Raw genomic sequence first — 20112 nt, 5'->3', positions numbered from 1 at the left:
GTGGCTCACCAAAGGCAGGTCAGCTTCCCCACCCCTCATGGTCCTTCAGGGTATCAGTCTGGCCCTGGACTCACTGCCATGGCTTCCCATTGCACTCAGGAGGCCCGAGCTCCCCTGAACCTTTGGGCCCCTTGGGAGCCTGGCCTCTACCCTCTGTCCTGGCCCCGCCCCCACTGCCCCAGCTGCCCCCACTGCCCCAGCTGCTCCCTGGGCCTCCACTGGTCTTCCCATTGGTTCCTCCCCAGCCTTCTGGTTTCAGCTTCATCATCACCTCTCCAGAGGTGCCCTGACCACCCTCGCTTAGCATTTCTCAATCTTTTATTTCCATGATTGCTCCGCATTCCCACTTCCAAGAGCCTGTTTAGACATTTTCTCCCAATTGCTCCCCCAGGAATTTTAGTAACACTGTGTATCTCTTCATGTGCTGTATTTATATATCTAGATATGATTTTTTTTTTTGAGCCAGGGTCTCGCTCTGTTGCCCAGGTTGGAGTGCAGTGGTGCGATCATAGGTCACTTCAGCTTTGACTTCCCAGGCTCGTGATCCTCCCACCTCAGCCTCCTGAGTAGCTGGGACTACAAATACACACCACCTTGCTCTGCTAATTTTCAAAAAATGTTTTGTAGAGAGGGAGGGGGTCTTGCTATGTTGCCCAGGCTGGTCTCAAACTGGGCTTGAGTGATCCACTGTGGCTCCCCAAAGGGCGGGGATTACAGGCATGAGCCCCTGTGCCAGGTCGATTTTTCTTTTCTTTTCTTTTTTAAAAAAACTTGGTTCGGCCGGGCGCGGTGGCTCAAGCCTGTAATCCCAGCACTTTGGGAGGCCGAGACGGGCGGATCACGAGGTCAGGAGATCGAGACCATCCTGGCTAATACGGTGAAACCCCGTCTCTACTAAAAAAAACAAAAAACTAGCCAGGCGAGGTGGCGGGCGCCTGTAGTCCCAGCTACTCGGGAGGCTGAGGTGGGAGAATGGCGTGAACCCGGGAGGCGGAGCTTGCAGTGAGCTGAGATCCAGCCACTGCACTCCAGCCTGGGCGACAGAGCGAGACTCCATCTCAAAAATAAATAAATAAATAAAAAATAATTTAAAAAAACTTGGTTCACCCTGTTGAACCCAGGTGCTCTAGCTGAGAGGTAGCACTACCCTCCTGCCCTGATTTTTCCATCATGCTACATCTTTTGTTTAATTATTTTGGGTGGACCTCCCCACACAAGAATGTAAACTCCAAGGGAAGAGGGGCCCTGCTGGCTTGTTCACCATGTATCCCTAGCTGGCCCTCAATAAATATAGAAACTTCTGCCAGAGGCTGCTATTTGGAGCTGTTCAGTCTCAGGGAACTGGGACCCAGGATGCTACCCTCTCCCACAGCTGGGCATGATGCGAGGCAGGTGTGTGAGATGCACAGCGATGGGCCATTTCTGCTTTTAGAATACTGGTGCATTTTTTATTAAAGAAGAGAATAAAGCATTTGTAAATATATTTCTCTCACGTATACTTCAAAGGTGATGCTGGTCTGCCACTACAGAGCTGGGGAGCAAACAGGCTGGAGCTCTTCCCCCCACCCTTCCACACTCCTTTTGCCCAGATAACAGAGACACACGGAGGGCAGGGAGCTGCCTAGCCTCAAAGGACAAAAGGTTCCCAGTTGCATGTACAGAAGGACACAGTCGCCACCAGCTCCCATCACAGTGCCGCCCGGAAAGCAGGTGGTGTCTCCAGGAGGTCAGGGATGCTTGGTAAGAAAACCCCTTTACCCATTAGAAATAAATAAGGCATGAAGGTTCCCACTGGGCTCCCGGTACAGAGGCCAGGGTCCCCGCCTTCCACTGACTGTATGGTTCCTCTGGTTTCTAGGGTCTCAGAAAGGGTGGCAGAAGGAACCAGAAGCTGCTCAGGGCAAGCTGGAGACCTGGGTGTCTCTTAGCTGAACCTTGACTTTCTGACATCTTGAAGCAAAACCCCTGACCCAGCTGGGTCCTCAAAAGCCCCCCACAAAGGTGGGACATTAAGAGCAGGCATTTTATGGGAGGGAGGGAGGGAGCATGTTCCTCAGCCCCATCCCAATTCAACAGGATGCAGCATGGGATGAAAACCCCAGTCCCCAGTGAAGGGCAGGCAGGGGTGGACACTGGGACCACTGGCTGGTGGTGCATGTCCAGAACATTCTGGGGACTGCAGACATGACCTGTGCCAGGGTTGGCCTGTGGGGAGCATGGAGTGACTGACACATCATGGTCCCTGAGATGGGGGCAAGCACAGAGAGGGGAGTCAGAGGCCAAGCTTGATTAGTTGGAGGCGGTGTGAAGGGATGAGGGCTCCCCACTGTCCCGGCCCCTGGAAAGCTTAAGGCCCAGCAGGCATTTCCGAGGTTGGAAGCCGAGGAGGCTGGCTCTGAGCGAAAATGCATCAGTCTGCTGAGGGGCTCCTCCTCCTCCTCTGACTGGCTACAGATCTGCAGTGGGCCAAGAGTATCCAGGGAGAAAGCTGGAGCAGGGACACTCCAGGCCCAGCTGAGGCTTCCTGCTCTGCATGGCAGGGGACATCTCTGACCTGGTCAGGACCTTGGGGGTGGGACAGCTGGTACTAAGGGAATGTCAGCACATCAGGGCTGGGGAGAAGCAGTGGGTGGTCCAGGAAACCCCTGGAACAGCTGGCCCTGGGGTCCCCTTTCAAGTGTTTCCAGTTGTGGCAAGGGGTCAAGGAGACCTTGCATTGCAAATCTCTTAGAAAAAACAAACTTAACCAAAAAACAGCCAACTGATCCAGAATAGCTTTTTCAGAAGCCTGGTCACCAGTCTGAGGGTGAGGCGCAGGGTCAGGAAGCCTGGGGCTGGGGGAGCTGGGGGATCCCTGGGGTAGTGGGGACATTTGGCTTTGAACTCTGAGCTGCGCCTTTGGGCTGGCGCGAGGTGGCCAAGGGCTCCTGGGAGGCAGAACAGGTGGGCTGCCTCTGCTCAGTAGGGAACATGCTGCGTGCTTCCGGATCAGGAGGTCGCGTGCTGTGGTGGCAGGCCGCTAAAGCGCGCTCGCTCTCTGGATGCTGCGCCGCCCAGGCCTGAGGGACCCCACGGCCTCCACCCTGGGGGAGGCTGTAGGCCGGGCAAGGGTCACTTGCTGCTGTGCGTCTTGACTTTGGTGGCGTTGATGTCAGCCTTGGTCTTCTGGATCCTGGAGAAGATCTCCTTAAAGAGCGCCTTGTACTCGGGCTGGCTCTGCTCCAGCCGCTTGTCGACAGCCTCCACGTGCTGGCTTAGGCTCTTCTCACCTGCCTTGGCCTCCCCCTGGCCCTCCTCACCCCCGCGCAAGTCCCTCCACGAGCTGTCCCGGGAGATGGGGCGCGAGGTCTGCACACCGGTGTGCCGCACCCCGGCCCCGTGCTGCCGGCACTTGCTAAGCAGCTCCTCGTACTTCTCGAGCAGCGCGTGGTACTGCTCGTCCACCTCCCGCAGAATGGACATGCCCCGCTTGCGCACACTGTTGGCATGCAGTGTGAGGTTGCCCGCGTGCCGGCTGGCTGGGTCTTTGGCCACGATGGCGTTGAGCGCAGTGTCGCTGCAGCTCTTGCGCACCACGTGGCCTGGGGAGGCGGCAGGTGAGGAGACACCGTCCTGGGCGCCTGAGTCATCCCCGCGGCCGGGCTGGGGATCGTCGGCCTCAGGGGCCTGCGTGAGGGGTGCGAGCAGGGCCTCGGCCAGGTGGTCGTCCGGGCCCAGTAGATAGGTCTTGGCCTGCTTCATCTGCTGCAGCTCCAGCAGCTCTGCCTCCAGCTCTTGCACGCGCAGGCGACAGGCCTCCATCTCGCACAGCTGGCGCTCCAGCTCGGAGTACTCCTGCAGCACCGCGGTGTACTCGCGCTCCGCCCGCTCCTTGCGCTGCCGCTCCTGGCTCACCTGGGAGCGCAGCGCCCCCACCAGGGACTGCAGCCGCTCGTTCTCCTGCTCCAGGGGCCGCGGGCCGAGCTCCAGGGAGGAACTGTGTAGGCGGAAAGCATCCTTGCACCTGGCCGGGAGTGGAAGCCCGAGCGGGGTGGGGACGGAGGAGAGGGCAGTGGTCACGGTCACGGCCAAGGCTGAGAAGTCCAGCCCTTACATCTCTCTTGTTCTCTGGGCTGAAATTGTTTGCCCCTCTCCGTTGGCTCTCCACCCTCCTCCACCCTTCTCCCCCTGCTCTCTGCCCCTGGAGGCTGACCACCACGGACCGCCTCTGCCAGGTCGCCTGGTTCTCCCCTGAGCTTGGCACATGGGAGGCACTGGCTAGAGGTCCGAGGGGGGAGCAGAGGCCGTGGGGTGTGTCTTCCTTGGGCTCTCCATGGTTAATGGTGACCAGGCAGCCTTCTCCATACATTCTAGGTGACGGTAACCTCCCTTCCCCTTGCTCTTTGAGGCCTAGGCCTGGTGGCAGCTCCACTCTGCTGCAACCCTGGGGCACTATAGTGTCCCTGTGGTTTCCCTACGCCCTGCCCACACCTCTTCTTCATTAAACTTTTCCATTACTCTGTGTAAGAGACTGTTTCCTGCCAGGACCTTTATTGAAACACCCACTACATATGAAATATGTATTTTTCCATTATTAAGTGGTTGTCTGGTCTTAGATTTAATGGGAACTGAAAAGCACAGTGGGTTACCCCTCCTGGGTTAGCATCCTGGCTGAACCTCTTACTAAACAGGTGACCTTGGATAAGACACACAACCTCTGTGCTTCAATTTTATCATCTGGAGAGTAGGCATAATAAAACACCCCCAACAGTGTTGTCATAAGAATTTTTTTTTTTTTTTTTTTTTTTTGAGACAGAGTCTTGCTCTGTTGCCCAGGCTGGAGTGCAGTGGCCGGATCTCAGCTCACTGCAAGCTCCGCCTCCCGGGTTTATGCCATTCTCCTGCCTCAGCTCCCGAGTAGCTGCGACTACAGGCGCCCGCCACTTCGCCCGGCTAGTTTTTTGTATTTTTTAGTAGAGACGGGGTTTCACTATGTTAGCCAGGATGGTCTCAATCTCCTGACCTTGTGATCCACCCGTCTCGGCCTCCCAAAGTGCTGGGATTACAGGCTTGAGCCACCGCGCCCGGCCTGTCATAAGAATTATATCAGCTGGCTGGGCACAGTGGCTCAAGCCTGTAATCCCAGCACTCTGGGAGGTCGAGATGGGCGGATCACGAGGTCAGGAGATCGAGACCATCCGGCTGATCCGGTGAAACCCCGTCTCTACTAAAAAATACAAAAAACTAGCCGGGCGAGGTGGCAGGCGCCTGTGGTCCCAGCTACTTGAGAGGCTGAGGCAGGAGAATGGCGTAAACCCGGAGGTGGAGCTTGCAGTGAGCTGACATCCGGCCACTGCACTCTAGCCTGGGTGTCAGAGCGAGACTCCGTCTCAAAATAAAAAAAAAGAATTATATCAGCTTAGGCCAGGCGCGGTGGCTCACGCCTGTAATCCCAGCACTTTGGGAGGCCGAGGCGGGTGGGTCACGAGGTCAGGAGATTGAGACCATCCTGGCTAACACGGTGAAACCCCGTCTCTACTAAAAATACAAAAAAAATAAAAATAAAAATGAGCCGGGTGTGGTGGTGGGCACCTGTAGTCCCAGCTACTCTGGAGGCTGAGGCAGGAGAATGGCATGAACCTGGGAGGCAGAGCTTGCAGTGAGCCGAGATCGCGCCACTGCACTCCAGCCTGGGCGACACAGCAAGACTCCATCTCAAAAAAAAAAAAAAAAAAAATTGTATCAGCATAGTGGCAGCACACTGCCAGGGCTCAGTAAACGCCAGCTGCTATGACTGTCATTAGCAACAGGCCCAGTCTCTCTGATGGCCTGGATGATGCACCAACAGCACCCTCCTGCCTGCTACCTCTCCTTCCTCCCATAGCTGGCAATCCCAGAGACACCAAGGAGCACTCTCACCTACCGGGGGCTGGTGCATAGCTCCTTGAGGCAGGGGAAGGTGTGGATGGTACGCCTGCGTTCCCGCTTCTCCCGGAGCACTTGCAGCTGCTCCAGGCCTCTTAGTTGCTCCACCTGGGCCTGCAGCTCCTCCACCTGGGCCTGGAGGCGCTCAATGGTCTCCGTCAGCCTGGGGGTGGGGCAGTGGACACACAGGGACTTTAAGGGGATGGGGCCAGTTTGCCTCATGGCAGCCCTGGCTCCCTGAAGATGGAGGGATGTTGGATAGGAGGTAGACAGGTACCCTTGAGCCGCTGTCTGGTCCTGAGGTAGGGTGGGGAATTCTCTGCATGCCCAAGGACCCGCCCTTCTTTTATGCCTCTCAGACGAGCTGATGACTTCTCCTCTGTGCCACCTCAGTTCCTTGTCACTCCTCTATCACTTATTGTCCTGCACTGCCATAAAATATTTACATGCCTGCCTTCTCTTCCAGGCTATGAGGTCTTATAGGGCAAGACAATGTCTTTGTTTCCCCATCGTTGCATCCCCAGTGTATAAAAAAGAGCCTAGCGCATAGTTGGTGCTTAAGGCAAGGTTGCGGCCTGAATGTTAAACCACACAAAATCCACAAGGACAAGCTCACTCCCATCCCCGGTTCCTAGGGAGACATGCACAAGTCACACCCATCAGTCTATGGGCTCCTGTGTACACACAGCCCTGGGGCTCTCCCTCGCCCACCCCCCGGCCCTCAGCTGGGCCCTCACCCATGGATCTTCTGCTGGGCGGCCTTGCTCTCCAGCACCAGCCTGTGGTTGGTTAGCTCCAGGTCCCGGGCTGTCAGGTCCAGCTGCTCATAGACTTTGGCGTGCTGCTCGTTCACGTGCCGCAGCGTGTCCAGCTGCTTGGTTAGGTACTGGGGGTGGAAGCACATTCAGTAACCTTTTGGAATTGAGCAGGGGCAAATGTCTCTGCCTAGACCCTCCTCCTACTTCTTTTTTTGTCTTTTTTCTTTTCTTTTCTATTTTTTTTGAGACAGAGTCTTGCTATGTTGCCCAGGCTGAAGTACAGTGGCGTGATTTTGACTCACTGCAACCTCTGCCTCCTGAGTTCAAGTGATTCTCCTGCCTCAGCCTCCTGAGTAGCTGGAACTATGGGTGCCCACCACCATGCCTGGCTAATTTTGGTATTTTTAGTAGAGACAGGGTTTCACCATATTGGCCAGGCTGGTCTTGAACTCTTGACCTCAAGTGATCTGACTGCCTCTGCCTCTCAAAGTGCTGGGATTATAGGTGTGCGCCACCACCCCAGCCTCTTTTTTTTTTTTTTTTAAGCTTTTAAAATCTTTTTTATTTATTTATTTATTTATTTATTTTTTTTTTTTTTTTTGAGACGGAGTCTTGCTCTGCCGCCCGGGCTGGAGTGCAGTGGCCGGCTCTCAGCTCACTGCAAGCTCCGCCTCGCGGGTTCACGCCATTCTCCTGCCTCAGCCTCCCGAGTAGCTGGGACTACAGGCGCCCGCCTCGTCGCCCGGCTAGTTTTTTGTATTTTTTAGTAGAGACGGGGTTTCACTGTATTAGCCAGGATGGTCTCGATCTCCTGACCTCGTGATCCGCCCGTCTCGGCCTCCCAAAGTGCTGGGATTACAGGCTTGAGCCACCGCGCCCGGCTATTTATTTATTTTTAAGACAGGGTCTTGCTCTGTTGCCTAGGCTGGAGTGCAGTGGCACAATCACAGCTCACTGCAGCCTCAACCTCCAGGCTCAAGCGATCCTCACCTCATCCTCTCAAGTAGCTGGGACCACAGGCGCATGCCACCATAGCCAGCTAATATTTGTATTTTTTGTAGAGACAAGGTTTCACCATGTTGCCTGGGCTCAAGTGTTTCACCCACCTTGGCCTCCCAAAGTGCTGGGATTACAAGCATGAGCCACCACGCCCAGCCTCTTCTCCCCTTCTAAGGACAAGTTTGCTTTGATGTATTTGTCTTCAGCTGAGTGGGGCTTAAAAATGGTGGTTCAGGCTGGGCATGGTGGCTCATGCCTGTAATCCTAGCATTTTAGGAGGCTGAGGTGGGAGGATCACTTGAACTCAGGAGTTAGACACCAGCTTGGGCAACATGGTGAGACTTGGTCTCTATTTAAAAAAACCCACAAAACTGGCGGTGCAATAGGGCTGCCTGAGATAGCTGTGCTATCCTTGTACAGGATAGCACAGTGGTGAACTATACCAGGCTATTGGGCTAAGGCTGTGTCTGATAAGCCGGCACCTCATTCTAAGTTGCATAGAGTCACACACAGGCCAAGGGGCCCTTGAGGGGTGTGGGCAAGCACATGCAGGGCCCTCACCTCGATCTCCTGCACCTGTTCCTCATTGGTGGAGTACATCTGCTGCAGGGACCCCTCCAGCTCCTTGTTCCTCTCCAGCAGAGTCTTCCCCAGCTCTGCAGCTAGGTGCAAGTCTAGGATAGGAGAAACATGAGCATGAGAACAAAGGCAGAGGATGCCCATTCATGTTCCGAGCATCTACTCTAGGTGATCCCAACGTAACCAAGACACCAGGAGCCTCCAGGCCTGGGAGGAGAGGTAAGCCAGGAGCTAAGCCTTTGCACTGTTACTTCTGCCTGGAATGTTCTTTCCTGACACTTCCAGGACTTGCTCCCTCTTCTCCTTCAAGTCTGTGCCTGTCACTTTCTCTAGATCTTTCCCCAATCACTTGGTTCAGTCACACTGTTCCCTGCCCTGCAGTCTCTCTCCTGCTTCATCTTTCTCCTTAGCACTTAGCACCATCTAATTTCCCAAGCAAGTTCCTCCTTTATCTTTTACAGCTCCCCCAACTAACTGTGAGCTCATGTGGCAGTTTTTTTTTTTCTTTTAAGGGATGGGGCCCAGGCTGGGGTGCAGTGAGTATTTACAGGTGTGATCGTATGTGCTGCAGCCTTGAGCTCCTGGGCTCAAGCAATCTTCCTCCCTCAGCCTCCCAGGGCAACATAGTGAGATCTCACCTCTATTAAAAAAAAAACAAAAAACAAAAAAAAAAAAAACAAGGGTGGTGCAATACTGCTGCCTGGGATAGGATCCCTTGAGCCCAGGAGCTCAAGGCTAAAGCGTATATGATCATGCCTGTGAAGAGGCGTGGGACTATAATACCGGTTGCTGGGACTACAGGAGTAGTATTTTTTTTTTTTTTTTGAGACAGAGTTTTGCTATTTTTGCTCAGGCTGGAGTGCAATGGCATGACCTTGGCTCACTGCAACCTCCGCCTCCCAGGTTCCCGCCAACCATTCTCCTGCCTCAGCCTTCCAAGTAGCTGGGACTACAGGCGCCGGCCACCATGCCTGGCTAATTTTTTGCATTTTTAGTAGAGATGGGGTTTCACCGTGTTAGCCAGGATGGTCTCGATCTCCTGACCTCATGATCCACCCTCCTCGGCCTCCCAAACTGCTGGGATTACAGGCGTGAGCCACAGTGCCTGGCCCTTTTCTTTTTTTTCCTAAAATCTTTTTTATGCCGGGATTATAGGCACCCACTACCACGCCCGGCTAATTTTTTGTATTTTCAGTAGAGATGGGGTCTTACCACGTTGGCCACACTGGTCTTGAACTCCTGACCTCAGGCCTCCCAAAGTGCTGGGATTACAGGCGTTAGCCACCACACCCGGCTTAAAATTTTTAAAATTTTTTTGTAGAGACAGGGTCATGTTATATTGCCCAGGCTAGTCTCGAACTCCTGGCCTCAAGCGACCCTCCTACCTTGACCTCTCAAAATGCTAGTATTACAGGCGTAAGCCACCACACCTGGCAGGGCAGGGATTTTTATGTTTTGCTCATGAATATCCCCAGGGCCTAGGACAGTATCTAGCACAGAGTCAGTGCATAATTTGTCTTTTTGGAAGAACGAGTGAGTGATAAGAGCATGGACAGACATAGGGCCAGGTGCCGTGGAGTGATGGGCAAGGGAGAGCTTCACTGTCCCCGGGAGGCTCAGGCAAACGGGCAGCTTTTGAGTCGGACTTTGAAGGATGGATAGGAGGCCAGGTGCGGTGGCTCACGCCTGTAATCCCAGCACTTTGGGAGGCCAAGGTGGGAGGATCACTTGAGGTCAGGAGTTCAAGACCAGCCAGGCCAACATGGTGAAATCCTATCTCTACTACAAATATAAAAATTAGTCGGGTGTGGTGGCACAAGCCTGTAATCCCAGCTACTTGGGAGGCTGAGGCAGAAGCATCGCTTGAACCCGGGAGGAGGAGCTTGCAGTGAGCCGAGATCGTGCCACTGCACTCCAGCCTGAGTGACAGAGCGAGACTCCATCTCAAAAAAAAAAAAAAAAAAAAAGAAAGAAAAAAAGAAAAGGGTAAATAGGAGCTTGCTGAGAGGCAGAGAGAGCAGAAGGGCTTGCTGAATATTAAAACTGGAAGAGGATTCAGAACTTTTTTTTTTTTTTTTTGAGACGGAGTCTTGCTCTGCCACCCAGGCTGGAGTGCAGCGGCCGGATCTCAGCTCACTGCAAGCTCCGCCTCCTGGGTTTACGCCATTCTCCTGCCTCAGCCTCCCGAGTAGCTGGGACTACAGGCGCCCGCCTCGTCGCCCGGCTAGTTTTTTGTATTTTTAAGTAGAGACAGGGTTTCACCGTATTAGCCAGGATGGTCTCGATCTCCTGACCTTGTGATCCGCCCGTCTCGGCCTCCCAAAGTGCTGGGATTACAGGCTTGAGCCACCGCGCCCGGCCCGATTCAGAACTTTTTGGCTTAAATTCTTGATTTTATGGCCAATGAGCAGGACAGCAGAGTGACTTGCCCATGGTCACCCAGCTGGTTTATGTCCATGCTGAGGGGATAATTCAGGTATTGGGCTCCTGGTTGGGTACCATTTGACCCTAGTGACATGTGCCCCTCTCTCAAACCTTCTCCTTTCCCTGAGCAGCAGAACCATCCTCTTCCCGCAGCAGCCCTGGTGCTTGTACCCTGTAGGACTGGAACCTTCCCTCCCCGACCCCAGTCCAAGGGAAATGAGCACCCATCAGATAGGCTAGGAGGGAATCCGTCTGTTTTCAGGGGGATGGGTGGGTAGAGAGGAGTTAGAAGCAAACGGCAGGTACTAAAATCCCTAAAAGTTCTCTTTGTGGGTCTGAGTTGTGTGATGATACCTAGACATTTGGAGTGGGTACAACCTTCCCAACAACACACATATGTATATTAAATATATTTATTATTTTTTGTTTCTTTCCTTTTTTTTTGAGACGGAGTCTCGCTTTGTCTCCCAGGCTGGAGAGCAGTGGGGCAATCTGGGCTCACTGCAACCTCCGCCTCCCGGGTTCACGCCATTCTGCTGCCTCAACCTCCCAAGTAGCTGGGATTACAGGTGCCCACAACCACGTCCAGCTAATTTTTGTATTTTTAATAGAGATGGGGTTTCAGCACATTGGTCAGGCTGGTCTCAAACTCCTGACCTCAAGCAATCCACCCACCTCGGCCTCCCAAAGTGCTGGAATTATAGGTGTGAGCTACTGTGCCTGGCCTGTTTTTTGTTTCTAAAAAGAGGCAGGGTGATAAAAATATTCTAAAATTGATTGTGGTGATGGTTGCATAACTGTGAATATAATAAAAACCGTTGAATTGCACACTTTAAATGAGTGAATTGTATTGTGTATTAATTAAATCTCAATAAATCTGTTAAAAAAAAAAGATTTAGGCTGCTTACTCCAGAGTCAGAGAAGGGTGGGAGAGAGCGGGTCCTTAAAGACGTCATTACAGCAGTCTCAGGCTGAGTTTCACAAGGCTGTTTTCTTTTTAAAATAGATTTAATGTTTTTCATAAGGCATGATTGGTGTAAAAAAATCAAACAGTACAGAAAGGTTAAAAACTGGTGATTTAGGCCAGGCGTGTGGCTCATGCCTATAATCCCAGTTCTTTGGGAGGCCGAGGTGGGGGATCACTTGAAGTCAGGAGTTCGAGACCAGCCTGGCCAACATGGTAAAACCCTGTCTCTACTAAAAACAAAAATTAGCCAGGCGTGGTGGCGTGTGCCTGTGGTCCCAGCTACTTGGGAAGTTGAGGCAGGAGGATCACTTGAACTTGGGAGACAGAGGTTGCAGTAAGCCGATATTGTGTCACTGCCCTCCAGCCGGGGTGACAGAGAGGGACCCTGTCTCAAAAAAACAAACCAACCAACCAAACAAACAACAACAAACTGGTGATTTAAAAATTACAGGCCAGGCCGGGTATGGTGGCTCACGCCTGTAATCCCAGCACTTTGGGAGGCCGAGATGGGAGGACTGCTTTAGCAAAGGAGTTCAAGACCAGCCTGGGCAATATAATGAGACTCTATCTTTACAAAAAATAAGAAAATTAGTGGGGTGTCTTGGCATATGCCTGTAATCCCAGCTACTTAGTGAGCTGTGATTGTGCCGCTGGACTCCAGCCTGGATGACAGAGTGAGACACTGTCTCTCAAAAAGAAAAAAAAAAGAAAAAAGAAAGTGTAGACTGGGCACAGTGGTTCATGCCTGTAATCCCAGTGCTTTGAGAGGCTGAGGTGAGAGGACAGCTTGAGGCCCAAAGTTAGAGACTAGCCTGGGAAACATGACGACACCCTATCTCTTTTTTTCTTTTTTTTTGAGACTGAGTCTTTCTCTGTCACCAGGCTGGAGTGCAGTGGTGCGATCTTGGCTCACTGCAGCCTCCGCCTCCCAAGTTCAAGCAATTCTCCTGTCTCAGCCTCCCGAGTAGCTGGGACTACAGGCATGTGCTACCACGCCCAGCTAATTTTTGTATTTTTAGTAGAGACGGGGTTTCGCCATGTTGTCAAGGATGGTCTCGATCTCTTGACCTCATGATCCGCCCGCTTCGGCCTCCCAAAGTGTTGGGATCGCGCCCTACCCGAGACCCCATCTCTACAAAAAAATTGTAAAAATTAGCTGGGCATGGTGGTGCAGCTACTAGGTGGTGGGTCTGTGGTTGCAGCTACTAGGGAAGTTGATGTGGGAGGATTGCTTGAGTTCAGTAGTTTCAGATTACAGTAATGTATGATTGCGCCACTGCATTCCAGTGAGACAAAGCAAGACCCTATCTCTGAAAAAAAAAAAAAATGAAACTAATTAACTTTGTGGTACAAAACATTTTGTGCAAATCACCGCCCAATTCCTTAGGACACAGATTCCTTGTACAAAGGGTAGGCCTAGGTATCTGGAACAAAAGGTAGGCCTAGATACAGAATTCCTAGAAACAGAATTCCTGGGACAAAAGGTAGGCCTTCTTGAGGCATTCTGTCAAAAGACTGTCCAGGAAAGCACTGGTCTGTTTCACTTTATGACGCTGCTTCTTAAAACAGCTCTCAATCTAGGCTGACGATGTAAATCAGATCAAGATGCGTAAAGGCAACTCTACTGGGGCCAATATGATGTGGTTCAGGGATCCAGTTCTCTACCGCTTTCCCTTTTTAGACATAGTGATAGTTCTAGGGTCTCTGGAGGACAGATGGGCTCTATACTCCTGGACAGAAAGTTTCGTAGATACGGTTGTTTTGGCTGAGCCCTTGCTATGCAATGGACAGAGGCCTGAGAAGGAATAACTGGGGAGCACAAGGGATGTCTTTGAAAAGAAATCTAGACCTGGGGTGGAAGTTTTCCTTTGGGACGAGCCCGGGCAAGCAGTGACTCTTGGTGGGCAGCTGAGGGCAGAGCCTTGGGCCTTCAGCCAAGCTGGGGGCAGAACTGACGTTGCCTTGTGAGAGGCAGAGGGGCCTGACCAGCCACCGAGCCTGGACATAAAGGCTGAGCTGCCCCACAGGAACAAATCTGGAGCCTGCTCCCGTGCACAGAGGTGAGGTTTTAAAACAACCAAAGTGGAGCCTCCAGGGCTGGGTTTTAGCCAAAGGAGGGCCCTGTGTCATCTGGAGAAGGAGTGCAAAGCTGCTATCCTAGAGCAAGGCTGCAGCAACTTAGCCTGGAAAAACAAAGGCAGCTTTCCCAAACACCTACCTCAGTCATTGAAAACAACAACAACAACAAAGAAACCAAATCATGTAAATCATAGATAAGAACCTTTAGCCTTGAGCAATTAACTTTCTGATGAGGATGCCAAGAAAAACTAGTTACATGACATAAACCTAGTAAGGGAATGAGAATATATGCTGTATGAATGTATTAACTGTAAGTTGGGCAAAAATCTGGAGGTATCTACAAATTATAAAGTTTGATGTAAAGATCATTGAACTGGGCAACATCGTGAGACCCCTGTCTCTACAGAAAAATTAATTAGCTGGGTGTGCTGGTGCGCACCTGTAATCCCGGCTATTCGGAAGGCTGAGGCAGGAGAATTGCCTGAACCCGGGAGGCCGAGGTTGCAGTGAGCCGAGATCGTGCCACTGAACTCCAGCCTGGGCGATGGAACGAGACTCTGTCTCAACAAAAAGATTGAACTACGGCCCTATGCTATGTTGTGTGCATGGCAGTAACTCAGGACTCAGGAGCTGGGCAAAATCATCTTCAGTTTGTGATGAGAGAGCCATACTATCTTCCTGTTTTCCATAGTGGGACTCAAATGTAGCTCATCCTGAACAGTATCCAGTAGTTCAGACATACATGAAAGAGATCAGAGAGCTACCCTCCTAAATGTTCCCCCCTTGGAAACTGTTACATGGTCTGCAAAGAGTCCATTGCTACTGATTCTACCTCCTGCCGTGGGTGTCGGAGGACACGTTCCATGTAAGTGGCCTTCATGGAGCCCCTTCAGCTTAACTAGAGTGCAAAGCCACTGCATCAGAGGTGAGTGAAGAAAGGCCAAGTGCAGTGCAACATCATGCCCCCTTCTTCCAGGTGAGTGTCTGGGCTGTGCGTAGATTTCTAATGCTGGCAGACCAGGGTGGTATAGCACCCTATACACCAGAGACATCAAAGGTTGCCCTTTGAAGGCAGTGAATCGACTTGGGCCACCTAGTGATTCAGGGACAGGTAGAAAGAGAAACACAATAGAAGCTGTCTGGAGGCAGAGAGGCAGGTCTCAGATCATTTTAGGGAAACGGGATCACAGTGCAAGCTAAGCTGGTCAAAGCTGCCAGGAGGGATCAGGGAAGAGTCTAGAAGTTGCAGAGCAGGGAAATGAGTGGAGCCAAGTGCTAGGGAGAGAACACAAGCTAGCAGAGGGCTGGTGACGGCTCCCGGCTCAGAGGAGAGAGGCCTGGGAACGGGAGAATGGGGGAGCTGGCTAGGCAGGAAGTGAAAGTGGAGTAACAGCCTGTCACAACTGGATGAATGGGACACACCGGACCAAGCTGGGGAAGGTACTAAGTCTGGGCTATGGGTTTGAACCGTGCAGGTCAAAAGAAAAAATAATAATAATAAAATAAAATTAAGTCTGGGTTGGCACTTCCCCTGCCTGGACCCCAGGGTTTTCTGGGGTCTCCTTCAGGAGGCTTTAGTGATTTTACATGAAGCAATGCCCCAGAGGCCTGAGAAGGAATGTCTGCGGAGCCCAGAGCCTGTCTTTGAAAAGAAACTTAGAAATCCCACTGTCGCTCACTGGCTCGGGCACCACAAATTCCAGAGCAGAGATGCAGCAAAGGGATGGGACATTTTCAGGGAGGACAAAGGTAAGGGTGTGGGCTCCAGGTAGTGGACACAAGTACTACCTGGCAGGGCTGTTCTCAGCTCCAGGGCATGACTGTCAGCCACTCTGGGTCCACAGAATCAGGGTCAGGTCACCTTTGGGGTAACCAGGGTGGAGGCAGGATCTCCCTCCTGTTGCCAGGTCAGAGCTCTCCTGAGGCTGAGGACTCAAGGTCAGCTAGGCAGGCGGGGAAAGCACAGGTACCAAGGACTTCAAATCTGTGACTCAGCAGCCGCCTCTCAGCCTGGAAAGAGGAATTCACAGGGCCTACCGTGCCTGGTCCAAGGTGGCGGAGGAAGGTGGGCCAAAAGAGGGACTGCCAGTGCTTAATAATTAATGGCCCTTCCTCCCTCCTTCCCTCCCTCCCTCCCTTCCTTTCTTCCTTTCTTCCCTCCCTCCCTCCTTCCTTCCTTTCTCTCTCTCTCTCTTTCTTTCTTTCTGACAGAGTTTTGCTCTTGTTGCCCAGGCTGGAGTGCAATGGCGCTATCTCAGCTCACTACAACCTCTGCCTCCTGGGTTCAAGCGAGTCTCCTGCCTCAGCCTCCGGAGTAGCTGGGACTACAGGCATGTGCCACCAAGCCTGGCTAATATTGTATTTTTAGTAGAGACAGGGTTTCTCCATGTTGGTCAGGCTGGTCTCGAACTCCCAACCTCAGTTGATCCGCCTGCCTCAGCCTCCCAAAGTGCTGGGATTACAGGCTTGAGCTGCTGTGCCCAGCTGGCTTTTTCTATTTTTACAGATGTTCACGGCAGCAGGCAGAGGGAACACAGTGACACTCTAGGACCTCACTTGTCCCACGGCTGCCTTCCACCAGGACAGAGCATCAAAGTCAAACAGGATCTCTACAGTCAAGCTTCTGGAAAGTGGAATTGGGGCCTGCTCTTGGGGCAGGAGGAAACAGATGGGAGGTGAGACCAGGTGGCTGGCTGAGAAAACCATTTCTGGGCCACTCACAGGCAACCAGGGAGCAGCTGGGTGGAAGAGAATTTGTGGGTTGGGAGATGCAACAGGCCTCTGACACCCAATATGGCTGGCCTTGGCCCCTGCTCTGTCCCACCATCCAGTTCTCCATGCCTGGCCCCTGGGGCACAGAGCAGGCGGGGCCCATGGGAATGCCCCTCAGAACCCGTGTCCAGTGCTTCCTTCAGCCCCTCATTCCCTACTTTGCAGCCTTCTCACGTTGCTCCATGACTTGGTACAAGTGTCCCTTCCCCCTGGAATGACTTCTTCCCTCCCTCTCCTGGAGAGCCTCCAGCTCAAAAGGGCCTTGGCATAAACCTTTCTGACTCTCTGCTGTCCCTGTCGCTGGGTCTACAGCTGCAGAACCCCTCACTCTGACGCCATTATAAGTTTGGTCCTATTTCTGTCTTCTCTAATGTAATGTGGACTCTCTGAGGGCAGAGACTATGTCCTCAGGCTCAGCACAGCACCTGGCCCACAGCAAGCAGACATCCAACTTTCGGCAGGAAGCTCCAGTTTATTCTCATTTCTGCTTTCCCTTCTGATTCCTGGCCTTTGGCTACCACTGGCGCTGCTGGGTCAGGCCGACAGCTGCAGACCAGCAGGGCCAGATAAGCAAAGGCCTGCAGGGCCCATCCCTCCTGGCAGCCCAGAACATGGCCACTCAGTGCGACTGGAGTCTCAGATACTTCTCTCTCTCAAGAAGCTGCACATCTCTGCACATCTCCCACCTCTACACCCTGGCTCCTTTCCCATCTCTGGGCCAGGAACAGTGCCAAAGCCTTCATTAGGGGTGCAGGAATTAAGTGAGACAGTAACAATATTAGCATCAGCCTACCTGAAAACCGTCTTCTCAAGAACTCAGTTTCCAATCTTTCTTTCTAAGCCTGGCTCTTCCAGGAAGCCCTCCCCACTGCCCATAATACTGTGCCACCAGCCGGGCGCGGTGGCTTACGCCTGTAATCCCAGCACTTTGGGAGGCCAAGACAGGTGGATCATTTGAGGTCAGGAGTTTGAGACCAGCCTGGCCCACATGGTGAAACCCTGTCTCTGCTAAAAATACAAAAATTAGCTGGGTGTGGTCCCCCAGCTACTCAGGAGGCTGAGGCAGGAGAATCACTTGAACCCAGGAGGTGGAGGTTGCAGTGAGCTGAGATTGCACCATTATACTCCAACCTGGGTGACAGAGGGAGACTCTGTCTCAAAATAAATAAATAAATAAAAAGAAAAAAATACTGTGCCACCTGCACTTAGTTACAAACCTGCGTCCTTCACCTGCCAGGGTATACCTTCAGGGTCAGGGCTGTGACTATTCCCAGCTCCCAGGATGGTGCCTGTTACTTAAAGGGAACCTCATAGGTGTTCATGGAAAAATCTCTGTTCAGGATGGGAGAGGAGGTTTTCACAATATGTGGAAGTGTGTGTGTGTGTGTGTGTGTGTGTGTGTGTGTGTGTGAGGGGAGCTGTATCTCATTCCAGGCAAGGAGGCTGAGGTTAGAGTCCAGGGCACAGACCATGGCAGGGTCTAGTCCAGCATCCCCAGTCCCACCCTGGTCCCCCTGAGGCTATGATTAACCCTTGTCCTGAGCACAAGGACAGAGCCTCATCTGCCAGTCAATCTTGGCCATGTGGGGAAGTAGGTCAGGGGTTTCAGGATCCGGGTAGCTGCTGCACATCAGGGCAAAACCAGCCCTCTGGAGCCTTGTGGATGGAGACCAGAGTGTGGGCACACCACAGCAGGCCACGATGGCACAAACTGCAGCAGACTTGTGTCCACACCCCCCAGCTTACTGGAGGCTGTGGGAAGGTCACTGCTCCCTGGACATGTTTCCTCGCCCCTTCCAGCTCTCACCATCCAAGAATGAGGCATCTTGGGGGAGGAGAGGGTAGAACTGACTCCACTCCAGCAGGCCTCCTCCTGCTTCCTGTCCCAACAGCCCCATCCCCCACTCCTAGTGATGTCACTTCGGCCACCTCATCACCAGCTTCTAACCCTCTCCAGTCGCCCTTTCTGCCCTCAGATGGCAACTGGGGGCAGCGGAGGTGTATCCCTCTTTATTCAGTCTCTCAACTGGCACACTGGCCGGGATTTCTGAACCTGACCCCCTCCAAACCATGAGCCATTTGCAAGGGGACTGGGCAGGGGAGGGCTAAGCGACTCCTGACTCTCGAAGGCAGATGGGAGACTTGACTTTCTGCTTCTTCACCAGCAAAGACCCGGTACCACTTCTCCCTGAGTAGGAAGCCAGTTGGGGAAACTTTCTGGGAGTCTTAGAGCTCATAAATCCTGGCAGGGACGGGTGCTGCTGGATTTGGTGTGAGATAACTTCCCTCTATACACACGCCACCCTCCCAGCAAAACATGACGAAGGAGCCGCCTCCCGGCCTCCAAAGACTCCTAGCCAGCGCTCAGGCCCCGTAACAATACCAGGGGCGGCTGGGCAGTTGCTGCCTCCAGGACGGGGTGGGCGAGCTGGATGACGGATGCCCTGTGGTCTGGGAAAATAGGAAGACCGTCCCCCGCCCCCCCACTTTTGCAGGTCTCCACCCGTCCGGTCCGCGTCTTCTCCGGCAGCGCCCCCTCTCTCCACGTCCCGGTTCTCCAGACGCGTCGCTCCTCCGAGTCAGGCGCGCCGGGTCCAGCCCAGCCCCTCCCGGGGTGATAGCGCCCAACAATGGAGAAGCGGACAGGGGTCACCGGGCGCTCCCCGCCTTCCTGCCCCCGTCGCCCCCGCGCTCACCCTGCTCCAGGTCCTGCTGGTCGTACCAGGGCTCCTCTTCCTCCGCGGAGAAGTCCTCCATCCCGGCGGATCTCCGCATGGCCCCGCGGGCGGCTGGCGGGTGCTGCGGCGGCGCGGCTCAGGGCCGGGACGCGCGGCCCGGGACAATGCGGCTGAGGCGGGCCGGGCCTCCAGCGTCGGGAACTCGGGCTACAGCGCCCGCGCCGCGCCCCCTCGCCATCAGCCGCTCGCCGGGAGCCCACGCGGGGCCTGGCGCTTTGCCGCGGTCCGGCCCGGCCGGGGTCGCGCAAGCCGGGGGCGCCGGGTGGCTGCTACACAAAGGGTGGAGGGGCGGGGACGGCGGGTGGGACGGCGGCAGGGAGGATCCGAGTCTGCAGGCGGGTCTGGGGCGCTAGGCGCGCGCGAGTGCCGTGGTGGGCGCCCCCTGCCCGGCTCGGGTCCGCGCTGCCCCTGGCCCGCCCGGCGACACCCGGAGCCGCAGCTGCATCTTGGCGGAGCCCGCCTGCAGCTTGCGGAGCCCGGCTCCCCGGGGTGGGGCCGCCCGCCGCCAACCAATCAGGAGGCGTATGCAAAGCTGGAGGAGGAGCCGAGGGCGGGACCCTCCTGGTGTCTTGGTCTGGGAATTGCTAGATCAACCCTTTTTCGTCCTCCTTCCCCCGACGACCGATTCAGTTTATATCTCATGTCTAAAATTACGTTATTTTAGAAGTTGTCGTCTCTCCTAGATCTCCTGGAAGCAAGAATATTGTCTCTCTTTCACAGCTGGCTACTCACCTCCTAGAACAGGCTGCTCACCAGTCGGGCACAGTGCCTCACTCCTGTAATCCCAGCACCTTGGGAGGCCAAGACGGGCAGATCGCCTGAGGTCAGGTGTTTGAGACTAGCCTGGCCAACATGGCGAAACCCCGTCTCCACTAAAAATACAAAAATTAGC

General features: G+C 53.7%; 1 protein-coding gene across 3 annotated transcripts; it reads right to left on the bottom strand.

Moving 5' to 3' along the window:
* Window positions 1-1423: 1423 nt before the first annotated feature.
* CDR2L (cerebellar degeneration related protein 2 like) lies at window positions 1424-19808 on the bottom strand. Of its 3 annotated transcripts, XM_033182107.1 has the most exons (6): window positions 19179-19299; window positions 15499-15720; window positions 8223-8335; window positions 6642-6790; window positions 5903-6067; window positions 1424-4003 (listed from the first exon to the last, which is right to left on the bottom strand). In XM_033182107.1, the coding sequence occupies exons 3-6, from the start codon at window positions 8259-8261 to the stop codon at window positions 3112-3114; spliced, it is 1245 nt and encodes a 414-aa protein (XP_033037998.1). In that variant the 5' UTR covers window positions 8262-8335; window positions 15499-15720; window positions 19179-19299; the 3' UTR covers window positions 1424-3111. The 3 variants fall into 3 exon arrangements, with proteins under 3 accessions (XP_033037998.1, XP_033037997.1, XP_033037996.1); XM_033182106.1 differs by lacking the exon at window positions 15499-15720 and having other exon boundaries at window positions 1424-3976; window positions 19179-19808; XM_033182105.1 differs by lacking the exon at window positions 15499-15720 and having other exon boundaries at window positions 19179-19805.
* Between the last annotated feature and the right edge of the window lie 304 nt (window positions 19809-20112).

The sequence above is a fragment of the Trachypithecus francoisi genome, unplaced genomic scaffold (genome assembly GCF_009764315.1).
Source record: "Trachypithecus francoisi isolate TF-2019V2 unplaced genomic scaffold, Tfra_2.0 Lachesis_group20, whole genome shotgun sequence".
Taxonomy (NCBI): Eukaryota; Metazoa; Chordata; class Mammalia; order Primates; family Cercopithecidae; genus Trachypithecus; species Trachypithecus francoisi.
Note: the sequence above shows the minus strand (reverse complement) of the source record. Positions and strands in the feature narration are given on the sequence as shown.